Genomic DNA, 15,014 nt, shown 5'->3' with positions numbered 1-15,014 from the left:
AATTAAAAATTTAATTTAAGTTGATGAGGCTGGGCACGATGGCTCATGCCTGTAATCAAAGCACTTTGGGAGGCTGAGGCAGGCAGATCACTTGAGATCAGGAGTTCGAGACCAGACTGGCAAACATGCTGAAACCCTGTCTCTACTAAAAATACAAAAATTAGCCAGGCATGATGGCACGTACCTGTAACCCCAGCTACTCGGGAGGCTGGGGCAGGAGAATTGCTTGAACCGGGGAGGTGGAGGTTGCAGTGAGCCAAGATCGTGCCACTGCACTCCAGCCTGGGCAACAGAGTGAAAATGTGTCTCAAAAAAAAAAAATTAAAATTAAAATTAAATTTTAAAAAATGAAGATACTGGGTAACAGACATGAGAGGACTTTGAGATATTTGTCACCCTCATCATCGAATCCATCAGTTTTGGAGCGTCGGGGAAGGCAGTGCAGGGGCCAGAAAGATTTCAGGGAGGGGTAGACACCTCTGTGCTTTCCCTATGGAGGATCCTCCAGATAGAGGAGGTGTGAGACTCTAGCCCCTGGGAGAGCATGGACAGAGGTGTGGAGGGTAGAGCTGGGAAACGACTCCCAAGGAAGAGGAATGCAGAGCCCACTGCAGCAGGTGAGAGAGGGGCCTACGGTTGCAAACGCAGAGCCCGTCCTCCTCTGCCCATCTGGGGGTTGTCCTGGTGTCCTTCCCTCCACAGACCCCTATGCCTTGTTCCGAGCACGAAGAAACAGCAGCAGGGATGTCTACCAGCCACCTCTCACCGCTGCCATTGAGAAGATGAAAACCACCCACCTCAAGGAACAGAAAGCATTTGCCCTCATCAGAGAAATCCTGGGTAGGCAACCTTCCCGCTCGCTGGCTGTCAGCACAGCCTGAAACAGACAGACATCCTTATGGTGCTACTTTTGATAAGTCCCGCTTATCTTTTGGGCCTCAGTTTCCCTGGATATCAGCACACTCCAGCTTCTCCCCTACACTTAAAATCCTTCGGTGGCCTCTCATGACCGTTAAGACAAAACTCAAACCCCCTCCTGTGGCTCTACCCCCTTCAAGTGCCCGCTCCCGGCTCCCGAGACCCACGTTGTCCTCACATTGGATTCTCCAGCACCTGCGACCTGCACCCTGTCCCCACCCCAGGCTTCTGCCCAGGCAATTCCATCTCATCAGCCTGGAGTCTGCTCACTCCTCCTCCCCAGCCTTTCTTCTGCCTAATTCCTCTTATTCTTATTTATTTATTTATTTATTTATTTATTTATTTATTTATTTTCTGGAGACAGAGTCTCACTCTGTCACCTAGGCTGGAGTGCAGTGGCATGATCTCGGTTCAAGCCATTCTCTCGCCTCAGCCTCCTGAGATTACAAGCGTGCGCCACCATACCCGGCTAAATTTTGTATTTTTAATAGAGACGGGGTTTCGCCATGTTGGCCAGGCTGGTCTCGAACTCCTGACCTCAGGTGATCTGCCCGCCTTGGCCTCCCAAAATGCTGGAATTAGAGGTGTGAACCACCATGCTAGGACTTTTTAAAGATTTTTAATTTTTTTTTTTTTTTTTTTTTTGAGACGGAGTTTTGGTCTTGTTGCCTGGGCTGGAGTGCAATGGCACGATCTCAGCTCAGTGCAACCTCCGCCTCCTGGGTTCAGGCAATTCTCCTTCCTCAGCCTCCCGAGTAGCTGGGAGTACAGGCATGCGCTACCATGCCCAGCTAATTTTGTATTTTTTTTTAGTGGAGACGGGGTTTCTCCATGTTGGTTAGGCTGGTCTCAAACTCCCGACCTCAGGTGATCCACTTGCTTCGGCCTCCCAAAGTGCTGGGATTACAGGCATGAGCCACTGCGCCTGGCCTAAGATTTTTAAATTTTTTGTTTAATATTTTATTTTATTTTTTGAGATACAGTTTTACTCTGTCATTCAGACTGGTGTGCAGTGGCACAATCCCCCCTCACTGCAACCTCCGCCTCTAGGGTTCAAGCGATTCTCCTGCCTCAGCCTCCCAAGCAGCTGGGACTACAAACGCACACCATCACGCCCGGATAATTTTTGTTTTTTTGGTAGAGACGGGGTTTTGCCATGATGGTCAGGCTGATCCTGAACTCCTGACCTCAAGTGATCTGCCCTCCTTGGCCTCCCAAAGTGCTGGGATTACATGCGTGAGCCACTGGGCCTGGCCTAATTCCTCATATTCTTTAAATCTCAGCCTAAACACTATGTCTGCAGTGTGGCTTTCCCGGCCCCTCTGGTGAAAAGCCTTCACACCTCAGGGAGCCTCTGAGTCTGGATTCCCAGAGCAGATTTGGGTGCAAGTAGCTGATTTGGGAGGTGGTCCTGGAAAGTACTGGTTGGAGGAGAAAGGGCAGTGGAGAGCGAAGGAAGCCGACAGAGGGTGCCTGACAGGTGGGATTTAGGTGGGCTACTGGGTTTCAGTCCCACTGTGGACCTTGGAGAGAGCATGTAGTGCATGCCCCCAAGGTGTCCTACTCACTGGCGTCCATTCAAGTCTTCTGAGGTGGTTGGGGGGAGAGGGGAGGGTGTTGGAATGCAGATTCCCAGGCCCAGGAACCAGAGGTTCTGGTTCACTAAGAACCTGATCCCTCATGTGATTGTGATGTGCAGCCTCCCACACTAAATATCTGCCCCTGAAAGATCCTCTACGTCACACTCAGCTGTCTCCAACAAGACAGGTGAGCACCATGAGGGCAGGAACCTGTTTGTCTTCACCACCATACCCTCAGCCATGCAACGTGGCAAATGCCCCATTTTTAAAAATTCTATTTAAGAAATACTTAATGTAGCAGACACTGTTTTTTGTGTTTTTTTCTGAGATGGAGTCTCGCTCTGTCGCCCAGGCTGGAGTGCAATGGAACGATCTCGGCTCACTGCAACCCCTACCTCCTGGGTTCGAGCAATTCTCCTGCCTCAGCCTCCCAGGTAGCTGGGACTACAGGTGTGCACCACCATACCCGGCTAATTTTTGCATTTTTAGTAGAGGCGGGGTTTCACCATGTTGGCCAGGCTGGTCACGAACTTCTGACCTCAGGTGATCTACCTGTCTTGGCCTCCCAAAGTGCTGGGATTACAGGTGTGAGCCACCATCTCCGGCCTGCTAACACTGTTTTATGTGATTTCCAATTTTTTTTTCTTTTGAGATGAAGTCTTGTTCTGTCACCCAGGCTGAAGTGCTGTGGCATGATCTCAGCTCACTGCAACATCCGCCTCCCAGGTTCAAGCGATTCTTCTGCCTCAGCCTCCTGAGTAGCTGGGATTACAGGCACGCGTCACAATGCCTGGCTCATTTTTGTATTTTTAGTAGAAACAGGGTTTCACCATGTTGGCCAGGCTGGTCTTGAACTCCTGGCCTCAAGTAATCCAAAGTCCTGGGATTACAGGCATAAGCAACCACTCCTGGCCAGTGCTTTCTAATATTAACTGATCCCCTCATCACAGAATTGTCATTCCCATTTCATAGATGGGGAGAGTGAGGCATGGAGGGATAGAGTCACTTGTGAAGGGCGCCTGGATGAGATGTGGCAGAGCTGGGATATGGATCCAGGCGGGAGATCCCCTGGTCTGTGACTTTAGTCCTCTCTGCCGCCTCTATAAAGATTGGTTCCATTGTCACCACAGGTGCAAGGGGCTGGTCTAGGGGCCTTTCCATTTCCTGGCTTGGACTGGGTGGGAGTCGCGGTTCCTGCCTGACCAGGGGCTCTGCCTCCCTCCCCAGCATACTTGGGCTTCCTGTGGATGCTACTGCTCGTGGCCTATGGGCAGAGGGACCCCAGCGCCTACCACCTCAACAGACACCTCGAGCACAGCTTCACCAGGGGCTTTTCAGATGTGCTGGGCTTCCAAGAGTTCTTTGAGTGGGCCAATGCCACCCTCGTGAGCAACCTGTATGGTCACCCCCCAGGTAAGTCCTGCAGCCCTGGGGCCGTGTCAGCCTCCTTGTGCCTTCTCCTGGCTAGGAACAGATGTGGGGCACTGTCAGCATCAACCTCATAAGAAAACCAGGCCGAGTGTGGTGGCTCACACCTGTAATCCTAGCACTTTGGGAGGCTGAGGCGGGAGGATTGCTTGAGGCCAGGAATTCCAGACCAGCCTGGCAACATGGCAAGACCCTGCGTCTTTGAAAAATAACAAAAATTAGCTGGATATGATGCCTCATGCCTGTAGTCCCTGCAACTCAGGAGGCTGAGGTGGGAGGATTACTGAAGCCCAGGAGGCAGAGCCTGCAGTGAGCCAAAATTGCACCGCTGCACTCCACCCTGGGAGACAGAGCAAGACTCCGTCTTAAAAAAAAAAAAAAAAAAGAGGCTGGGTGCAGTGGCTCATGCCTATAATCCCAGCACTTTGGGAGGCCGAGGCGGGCGGATCACTTGAGGTCAGGAGTTCAAGACCAGCCTGGCCAACCTGGTGAAACCCCGTCTCTACTAAAAATACAAAAATTAGCCAGACGTGTTGTCACGCGCCTATAATCACAACTACTTGGGAGGCTGGGTCAGGAGAATTGCTTGAACCTGGGAGGCAGAGGTTGCAGTGAGCTGAGATCACACCATTGCACTCCAGCCTGGGTGAAGAAGTGAGACTCCATGAAAGAGAGAGAGAGAGAGACACGGAGGGAGGGAGGGAAAAGATAAGAAAACCATTAAAACCCCAGGCGTGGTGGCTCGCAGCTGTAATCCCAGCACTTTGGGGGGCCAAGACAGGTGGATCACTTGAGGTCAGGAGTTTGAGACCAGCCTGGCCAATGTGGTGAAATCCCATCTCTACTAAAAACACAAAATTAGCTGGGTGTGTTTGCACGTGCCTGGAGTCCCGTCTACTCAGGAGGGTGAGGCAGGAGAATCACTTGAACCTGGGAAGCGGAGATTGTAGTGAGTCAAGATTGCACCCTTGCACTCCAGCCTGAGTGACAAGAGTGAAACTCTATCAAGAAAGAGAGAGAGAGAAGGAAGGAAGGAAGGAGTGAGGGAGGGAGGGAAAGAGGAAGGGAAGGAAGGAAGGAAGGAAGGAAGGAAGGAAGGAAGGAAGGAAGGAAGGAAGGAAAGAAGGAAGGAGGGAGGGAAAGAAGGAAGAGAGAAAACCAATCAATAACCACAGGACCAGATGCCATGAAGGAGGGACTCTCAGAAGGCTGGGTGTGCACATGGGGGGACTCTCCACCTTCCCTTCCCCCAATGCAGAGTGGACAACCTCCTAAGTGAGTGACAACAGAGCTTGAACCAGCTAGGCAAAAACAGTGCACCAGGCAGAATGAACAGCACAAGAAAAACCCAGCCTCTCACGCCATGGAATGCGTATTCTTTGAACCACAGCGTGTTGAGTGTGACTCTCGTGTGGGATGTGAGTTAAGGATCAGTAAGAAGCAAAGTAGGAGAGATGAACGGGCCAGATCGTGAAGGATCTCAGGAGTGTGTATCTCATCCTCGAGGAAATGAGGCGCCATTGAATTTCTACATGAGGCTATGGCATAAATCTATGGTACAGAAGGCTCACTCTGGAAGCATGCGGAAGTTGGAGTAAAGGGTGGGCAAGTTGGCCAGGCGCGGTGGCTCACACCTGTAATCCCAGTGCTCTGGGAGGCCGAGGTGGGTGGATCACCTGAGGTCAGGAGTTTGAGACCAGCCTGGCCAACGTGGAGAAACCTCATCTCTACTAAAAATGCAAAAAATTAGCCAGGCTTGGTGGCATGCGCCTGTTATCCCAGCTACTCGGGAGGCAGACTTAGGACAGTCGCTTCAGTCAGGAGGCAAAGGTTGCAGTGAGCCGAGATCGCGCCATTGCACTCTAGCCTGGGCAACAAGAGCGAAACTCTGTCTCAAAAAAAAGGGGGGGGGTTGTGGGGGAGGTGGGCAAGTTAGGATGCTGAGGACACAGGATGAGGGCTGGTGCAGGGACTACGGACAGTGGTGATGGAGACAAGGGGATGGGCACATAAGACATGGAAAAAGGAGGATGGATAGTATGTGGTAACCATTGGGATGGAGGATTGAGAAAGGGCACAGGCATGTCCAGGTGGATGGCGGGGTGGCAGCTTCCATTCCCTAAGAGAAGTTGTGCAGAAGCACAGTAGGTTCCAGTTGGAGAGATGGTGAGGTTATTTGGATAAATGTAGCCTATAGTTGGTGATAAACTTCTCTGGGCTGTCTCTATAATGGGTATGCTGAATTTCACATTAGCCTTGGGCCAGGAGCTTGGAATGTGTTAAGATGATTTTGACTGCTAGATTTACCCACCTGGTTTTTCTCTTTAGGCTTTATCACTGATGGGAACTCCAGGCTGGTTGGCAGTGCCCAGATTCGTCAAGTGAGGGTCCGGGAAAGCTCTTGCCCTGTTGCCCAGCAGCTGCAGGCGTCTCTCAGCGGATGCCGTGCACCATATTCCCTGGATGCCGAAGACCTGGCAGACTATGGGGAAGGCTGGAATGCCACCGCCCTCAGTAATGGCAGTAGCTTTCCCCAGGCTTGGCAATACCACAGCCAGGACCAACGTCGAGGGTATCCCATCTGGGGCAAACTCACTGTGTACCGGGGAGGAGGCTACGTGGTCCCCTTGGGGACTGATCGCCAAAGCGCGTCAAGGTAAGGTTGACTTGATTCATTTGTAGCTGAGTAAAGTCTTTTGCTAGAGTCCACATCTGCTTGGGGAATGTAGTCTTCAAAACAGGGCTGAGCCAAGTTCATTCAGGTCCTTGTGGGAGGGCCTGGGGGACTCAGAATCATGCAGTTTGTATTTTCAGGTCCCTGGGGACTGAGCCATCTCAGAATGGGAAGGAAAGTCTCTCTCTAGCATTCACAGCCTGATTGCTTCTGCTAGAGCCAGTCCAGAGATGGGGAGCTCACTACCACTCAAAGCAGTCCACCCTTAGGCAAGAGGGAATTAGTTAAGGATCTGTCAAGAATTATGCAAAGTCTGAGGTTTTACCCTACTTGTAAGCCAACAAGCTAGATTGTTAACTCTTTCATGGATGCTGGCAGAAGACGCAAGCTTCCTGGGTCAGAGACAAAGGATTTTGTTACAGCAAAAGTCATAGCAGAACATTACATTGGTTTGAGTCAGTTCCCCACAAACGGCCATGAAAGATGCCTGCATGTGCCTGCAATACTGAGCCCGGGGCATTTGATGCTTTTACAGCAGCAGAAGGAAGCCTGCTCTTTGTCCAAAGGAAGGCATCGCCTCATCCCACAAGGTTGCACACTGCAAATACAGCCCTAAGAAGCGGCTTGGCTAAAGCTCAGGCATAGTGTTGCATTCCTAGAATACCCAGTAACAACGTGCAGGGATGCTCAGGGTCCGTGCAGACTGACCCAACATGCCCTTGAGACAACAGACCTAGATTTGAAACCCTGGCACTGCTCCTTTTGGCTGTGTAGCCCAAGCAAATTAGCAGACCCTTGTGAACCTCAGTTTCCTCCATTGTATGATGATTGCACCAAGGTGGTTTGTGATGGTGCAGCCTGTACTGTGTCTACAAAGAGGGGCTCCTGGGGTTAAGGAAAGGCCAGGAATAGTCTATGTCAGAATAAGAGGCGTTTTTCTTGCTAATGGGAATGACTGCAGATATTCTCTCTCTAGTGGCTGGGTGCGGTGATCACGCCTGAAATCCCAGCACTCTGAGAGGCCAAGGCAGAAGGATCACCTGAGGTCAGGAGTTTGAGAACAGTCTGGCCAACATGGTGAAACCCCATCTCTACTAAAAATACAAAAAATTTGTGGTGGGTGCCTGTAATCCGAGCTACTCAGGAGGCTGAGGCAGGAGAATCGCTTGTACCCGGGAGGCGGAGGTTGTGGTGAACCAAGATTGTGCCATTGCACTCCATCCTGGGCAACAAGAGCAAAACTCTGTCTCAGAAAAAAAAAAAAAAAGATATTCTCTCTCCGTCTGCTGCTGTGTACCAAGCAGGATGCAGACCCACTAGGGACAGAGCATATTACAGGCCCATCATTATTACTGGAAGTAGTAACAGCTATCATTACTACACACACATAACACACACACACACACACAGACACACATATACACACACATCCCTCCATGTTCTCTAAATGATCTGAAGGCACTGGTGTTAACACCACTGTAGGGCTGGGCACAGTGGCTCACACCTATAATTCCAGCACTTTGGGAGGCTGACACAGGGGGATTGCTTGAGCTCAGGAATTCGAGACCAGCCTGGACAACATGCTGAGACTCTGCCTCTAAAAAAAGATAACAAATTATCCGAGCATGGTAGTGCGCATCTGTCGTCCCAGCAACTTGGGAGGCTGAGGTAGGAGGATCACTTGAGCCCAGGAGGTGGAGGCTGCAGTGAGCAATGATTGCCATTGCACTGCATTCTGGGCAATAGAGCAATACCCTGTCTCTTAAACACAAAAAAACAACAAAAAAACCACACCATGGCAGATGTGGAAACCGAGGCCTGGAGAAGTTATTAGCTTGTGCAGGAGGCAGATGGGATTTGAACCCAGGTCCCTCCACCACCTCCAGGGCACGTGCTCTTTCCACCACACCAGGCTGACAGATCTCCAGGAGCTCATGGGAGCTGCTTGCCTAAGACCCTGATGTTTTATATGATTCTTATTTATTTATTTATTTATTTATTTATTTTGAGACACGGTCTTGCTCTTGTTGCCCAGACTGGAGTGCAGTGGTGTGATCTCGGCTTACTGCCACCTCCGCTTCTGGGCTCAAGTGATTCTCCTGCCTCAGCCTCCTGAGCAGCTGGAATTACAGGCGTACACCACCACATCCAGCTAATTTTTGTGTTTTTAGTAGAGGTGGAGTTTCACCATGTTGGCCAGGCTGGTCTTGAACTCCTGACCTCAGGTGATCCGTCCACCTCAGCCTCCCAAAGTGCTGGGATTACAAGCATGAGCCATCGTGCCCAGCCTTCTTTCTCTCTCTCTCTTTTTTTTTTTGGAGACAGAGTCTTTTTCCGTTGCCCGGGCTGGAGTGCATTGGCATGATCTTGGCTCACTGCAACCTCCACCTCTCAGGTTCAAGCAAGTCTCCTGCCCCAGCCTCCTGAGTAGCTGAGAATACAGGCACGCGCCACTATGCCCAACTAAATTTTCTGTATTTTTAGTAGAGACAGGGTTTTACCATGTTGGCCAGGCTGGTCTCAAACTCCTGACCTCAGGTGATCTGCCTGCCTTGGTCTCCCAAAGTGATGAGATTATAGGCGTGAGCCACCATGCCCGGCCCTATTTTTCTTTTTTTGAGACAGAGTCACACACCCAGGCTAGAGTGCAGTGGCATTATCTTGACTCACTGCAACCTCTTCCTCCTGGGTTCAAGTGATTTTCCTGTCTCAGTCTCAAGCAATTTTCATGCCTCAGCCTCCCGAGTAGCTGGGATTACAGGCATGCACCACTACAGCTAATTTTTTCTTTTTTTCTTTTTTTTCTTTTGTGGGGGACAGAGTCTCGCTCTGTCACCCAGGTTGAGGTGCAGTGGCACGATCTTGGCTCACTGCAACCTCTGCCTCCCTGGTTCAAACAATTCCCATCTCAGCCTCCTGAGAAGCTGGGATTACAGACATGCACCACCACGCCCAGCAAATTTTTGTCTTTTTAGTAGAGGTGGGGTTTCACCATGTTGTTCAGGCTGGTGTTGATTTCCTGACCTCAGATAATCCACTCACTTCAGCCTCCCAAAGTGCTGAGATTACAGGCGTGAGCCACCGCACCTGGTCACGCCTGGCTAATTTTTGTATTTTTGTATTTTTAGTGGAGATGGGGTTTCTCCATGTTGGCCAGGCTTTTTTCAAACTCCTGACCTCAGGTGATCCACTTGCCTCAGCCTCCCAAAGTGCTGGGATTATAGACCTGAGGCACCCCACCCGGACTACGATTCTTCTAATACCATGTCTCTCAAACCGTAAAAAGCATCCGAGGCCATGCGCGGTGGCTCATGCCTGTAATCCCAGCACTTTGGGAGGCCAAGGCGGGCGGATCAGGAGGTCAGAAGATCGAGATCATCCTGGCTAACACGGTGAAGCCCCGTCTCTACTAAAAATACAAAAAATTAGCCGGGCATGGGGGCGGGCGCCTATAGTCCCAGTTACTCAGGAGGCTGAGGCAGGAGAATGGCATGAAGCCTGGAGGCAGAGCTTGCAGTGAGCCGAGATCGCACCACTGCACTCCAGTCTGGGTGACAGAGCAAGGCTCCATCTCAAAAGCAAAACAAAACAAAACCAAACAAAGAAAAGCATCTAAATCCTGGCGGGCTCATCAAAACACGCATTCTGGGCTCCCCTGACAGTTTCTGACTCAGCAGGTCCAGGGCAGGCCTGAGAATCTGTATTTGCAACAAGTTCCCAGGTGATGCTGATGCTTCTGGTGTGGGGACCACGCTAAGAATCTCTGCTCTAATGTCCAGGAGATGAGGGGTGCCACCGTATCACAGTGTGGGCTACAAAATGTGACCACTCCCAGGAGCAGCCCTGTTGGCCTGGTGGCCCAGGGAGCAGAGCAGAAGCAGAGGGAGAAGTTGAGAGAGGAAGCTCTGGCCTCAGTCAAGGGGCTGCGGGGACATGGAGCCCCTGCAGGATGGCAATGCCCCAGTGCCACTCTTTCCTGCAGAATTCTCCGGTATCTCTTTGACAACACCTGGCTGGATGCCCTGACCAGAGCTGTGTTTGTGGAGTTCACTGTCTACAACGCCAACGTCAACCTGTTCTGCATAGTCACGCTGACACTAGAGACCAGCGCCCTGGGTGGGTAGCCTCACCTAGGAACCCTCTGCAGGGCTCCAGAAGACAGACACTGCTTCCCCTGGGCTGGGGCTCCTGACCTATCTGGGTGCAGCCACCCCAGGGCCAGAGCTCCACCGCAAATAGTTGTTTAGTGAATCTAGGTGTGGGTTTTGGTTATTCTTGCAGCCATGAGTGTCTGGATCCCCGAAGGCAAAGCATTAGGGCCTTCCACCCTAATTCTCCCCATCTTTCTGGACTTGTTGCCCAAGTTATCCTAAAAGAGCCTATTGAGAGTCCAATGGCAGCTTATCCTTTGCCTAATCCCAAGCTTCCGAGGCTGCTGGGGTTGGGGGTGGTGAGCTGGCAGTGACAGGTGAGGAAGAATGTGATGTAACAGATCATATCACCTAATATAATATTTCACCATATATCAGTGCACAGCACAAAGTGTGTCTTACATCATAATCCAGCACACATGCAACCAAGATGAAATGTTCACAAATAACATGTACTTTAACACCATGAGGCCAGGCGTGGTGGCTCGCACCCATGATCCCAGCACTTTGGGAGGTCAAGGTGGGAGGGCTCCTTGAGCCCAGGAGTCGAAGACCAGTCTGGGCAACATAGTGAGACCTGGTCTCTACAAAATTTAAAAACAAAAAAACTACATGTGATGGGCTCTCATATTTTCTGTTCTATTCTATTTCTTTTTCCTCATGCCGCCTTCCCCCTTTAAAATGCTGATCACAATCTACTAAAAACCAATCTATAGTCTGTTCAGCTAATGGTCAATTTACCTAAAAGCCAACCTCCTCTCCAGCAAATACCAAACTTTTAGAAAATATTAGATTACATTTTTAATTATAAAAGTAATATAGGCTGGGAGTGGTGGCTCATGCCTGTAATCCCAACACTTTGGGAGGGCATAGTGGGGGGCAGATCACCAGGTCAGGAGCTCGAGACCAGCCTGGCCAACATGGTGAAATCCCATCTCTACTAAAAATACAAAAATCAGCTGGGTGTGGTGGCGGACACCTGTAATCCCAGCTACTCAGGAGGCGGAGGCAGGAGAATTATTTGAACCCAGGTGGTGGAGGAGGTTGCAGTGAGCTGAGATTGTGCCATTGTACTCTAGCCTGGGCGACAAGAGCAAGAATCCATCTAAAAAATAAAAATTAAAAAAAAGGAGTATATGTATATGTTTGTGTTTTAAAAAAGCATTCAGAACTGTGAAAAGTGAAGAGCTTTCAGTTTCCATTGTCATTCCCCATTGCTAATAGTTTCTTCCAAATCCTTTTTGAGTTTGTTTGTGTATCTTTTTTTTTTTTTTTTTTTTGGGACACAGTCCTTCTCTGTCACCTAGGCTGGAGTGCAATGGCATGATCTCAAGTCACTGCAGCCTCCACCTCCAAGAGATTCTCCTGCCTCAGCTTCCCGAGTAGCTGGGATTACAGGGATGCGCCACGAGGCCTGGCTAAGTTTTATATTTTTAGTAGAGACGGAGTTTCTCTGTGTTGGTCAGGCTGGTCTCAAACAGCTAACCTCAAGTGATCTGCCCGCTTCGGTCTCCCAAAGTGCTGGGATTACAGGCATGAGCCACCGTACCTGGCTTTTTTTTTTTGAGACGGAGTCTCACTCTGTCGCCCAGACTAGAGTGCAAAGGTGCCATCTCGGCTTACTGCAACCTCCGCCTCCTGGGTTCAAGCGATTCTCCTGCGTCAGCCTCCCGAGTAGCTGGGACTACAGGCGTGTGCCACCACGGCCAGCTAATTTTTTGTATTTTTAGTAGAGACAGGGTTTCGCCACGTTAGCCAGGATGGTCTCAATCTCCTGACCTCATGATCTGCCCACCTTAGCCTCCCAAAGTGCTGGGATTATAGGCGTGAGCCACTGGGCCAGGCCCAGAATGGCTTTAAATGAGCCAAGTCAGAGTCAATTGTCATTATATGGGTGGATGTGGTTTATCTGGAGGTGTCTTTGCCCAGAAGGCCAAGACGAAATGCTGAGGGGAAGGGAGGACCTTCCACTGCAGCCCTTCCGCCCCTTCTGTTGCATCCGCTGTCTTCGGTGTCTACCACGTGTCCATGCTCAGTCCTTTGGTTCTGAAATAACTTTGGCTTTTCCCTGGCCCCAGCCAGCCCTCAAGGGGTTGAGCTTGAGTCATCTGACCTGATAGCTCATGGTCAGAAGCCATGGCCCTGAGCGAACAGGTGGCCCAGAGTGAGCAGAATGCACTTTGCTCCCCAGGCACCTTCTTTACGCACGCGGCCCTGCAGAGCCTCCGCCTGTACCCCTTCACCAACAGCTGGCACCCCTTTGTGGTGACGGCAGAGCTCATCTACTTCCTCTTCCTCCTCTACTACATGGTGGTACAGGTAAGGGTCATGCTCATAGCTCATGAACAGGGTTTGGGGTGCAGGGGTGCCTGGTGCCTCGCCAACACCTCTCCTCTTCCTTGTAAGTGGGATGGGAAAGGGATTTTTTCGTTTTTTGTTTTTTTTTTTTGACACGGCGTCTCACTCTGTCACCAGGCTGGAGTGCAGTGGTGCAATCTCGGCTCACTGCAGCCTCCACCTCCTGGGTTCAAATGATTCTCCTGCCTCAGCGTCTTGAGTAGCTGGGACTATAGGCATGCACCACCAAGCCCTGCTAATTTTTGTGTTTTTAGTAGAGATGGGGTTTCACCATGTTGGCTAGGATGGTCTTGAACTCCTAACCTCATGAACCGCCTGCCTCGGCCTCCCAAAGTGCTGGGATTACAGGCGTGAGCCACCGCACCTGGCTGAGAAAGGGCTTTGCCATAGGTGTTTGCTGGGAGCAAACTTTGGTCTTTCCATTGGTCCTAGGGCTGATCTAGGCTGCTAGATCAGGGCATGGGAAGGACCCAAGGTTGGTACTCCTCAGGAATTGAGAACTCAAAGGGGGGTCCTTCGTGGGTGGGGAAGGGAGAGGAGCATGGGTCCTGTTTCTACTGAACTGAGACCTTCCAAAGAGCCAGGGTAGGGGGATGGTATGGGGAAGTGACCCTACAGCTGGGTGTGGAAGTCCTCTGAACTTAGATTGTGGGGCCTCTTAGCATCTTTTGTTCCCACCCACGGTCACTGGGAGTTAGGCAACATCCCCTTTGCCACCTTTATCGCCATGTTGCATCCAAAGTTGCTAAAGGCTGGATGACCATGAGAACACACCAGAAGCTACTCCCCTCCTCCTGACAAAAATGCAAACCAGATTCCCGAAAGGGGGTATCTTGGCCCTCCATCCTTTTCTCCAACACCCTCTTTAAAGCAAGGATGGTATTTTTGAGTGCTTACTGCATAGCAGCCATTGTGCTAAGAACGTATGTGTTTTCTCCTTCAACAACAGGAGAAAGGGCCTATGGGCTCCAATTCAGAGTAGGAAACTGAAGTCCAGAGACTTTAAATCACTTATCCAAGGTCAGAATTTGAACACAGGGAGTCTGACCCCTGACCATCACACTCAGCCCGTATCCACAGCATCAGCCTCAAGAAGCAGCGCACCTGCCTGGTCTTGAGCATCACCAGTTCAAGCCCAATGGCCGACAGTCATCAGACAGCGACTTCAGTCCATGCAGCTGTCCAAGAACCTCAGAGCAGATCTGTTCAACACCCACCTCCACGGTTTGCTGCCCTCCTCCAACCACCTCCACATTCTGCCTGAAGCTGCTTCAGAAAGTTGCTCTCCGAAACCTACGAATCTCTCTCAAAATGCTGCTTGGGCAGTTTTAAAAATCTCCCCACTCTCCATCCCTTTATTATAAAAGTGAACTTAGCCTGCCACCAGCCAAATGGAAGTCCTTCCTCCTTAAGAGTGGGTAGGAGGGGCACAGTGGCTCAAGCCTGTAATCCCAGCATTTTGGGAGGCCAAGGCGGGCAGATCACTTGAGGTCAAGAGTTCGAGACCAGCCTGGCCAACATTGCAAAACCTCATCTCTACTAAAAATACAAAAATTAACCGGGCACAGTGGCAGGCGCCTGTAGTCTCACCTACTTGGGAGGCTGATGCAGTAGAATCACTTGATCCGGGCAGGCGGAAGTTGCAGTGAGCTGAGATCCTGCCACCGCACTCCAGCCTGGGTGACAGAGCAAGGCTCTGTCTCAAAAAAAAACAAAAACAAAAACAAAAACAAAATGCCAGGCGTGGTGACTCACACCTGTAATCCCACCACTTTGGGAGGCCGAGGCAGGCAGATCATGAGATCAAGAGTTTCGAGACTAGCCTGGCCAACATGGTGAAACCCTGTCTCTACTAAAACTATAATATTAGCTGGGTGTGATGGCATGTGCCTGTAATCCCAGCTC

At 50.7% G+C, this 15,014-nt stretch overlaps 1 protein-coding gene across 1 annotated transcript in view; it reads left to right on the top strand.

Moving 5' to 3' along the window:
- The window catches only part of LOC100586182 (polycystic kidney disease protein 1-like 2), a 120,368-nt gene that overhangs the window by 86,117 nt on the left and 19,237 nt on the right, over window positions 1–15,014 (top strand). The window contains exons 34-38 of the mRNA XM_030823728.1: window positions 703–840; window positions 3,726–3,911; window positions 6,255–6,582; window positions 10,583–10,716; window positions 12,943–13,070. Coding sequence (XP_030679588.1) covers window positions 703–840; window positions 3,726–3,911; window positions 6,255–6,582; window positions 10,583–10,716; window positions 12,943–13,070 — 914 coding nt within the window. The remainder of the gene's footprint in view (window positions 1–702; window positions 841–3,725; window positions 3,912–6,254; window positions 6,583–10,582; window positions 10,717–12,942; window positions 13,071–15,014) is intronic.

This window comes from Nomascus leucogenys, chromosome 2, assembly GCF_006542625.1.
Source record: "Nomascus leucogenys isolate Asia chromosome 2, Asia_NLE_v1, whole genome shotgun sequence".
Lineage (NCBI taxonomy): Eukaryota > Metazoa > Chordata > Mammalia > Primates > Hylobatidae > Nomascus > Nomascus leucogenys.
The sequence above is the reverse complement of the archived record's forward strand: the minus strand, read 5'-3'. Positions and strand labels throughout refer to the sequence as shown.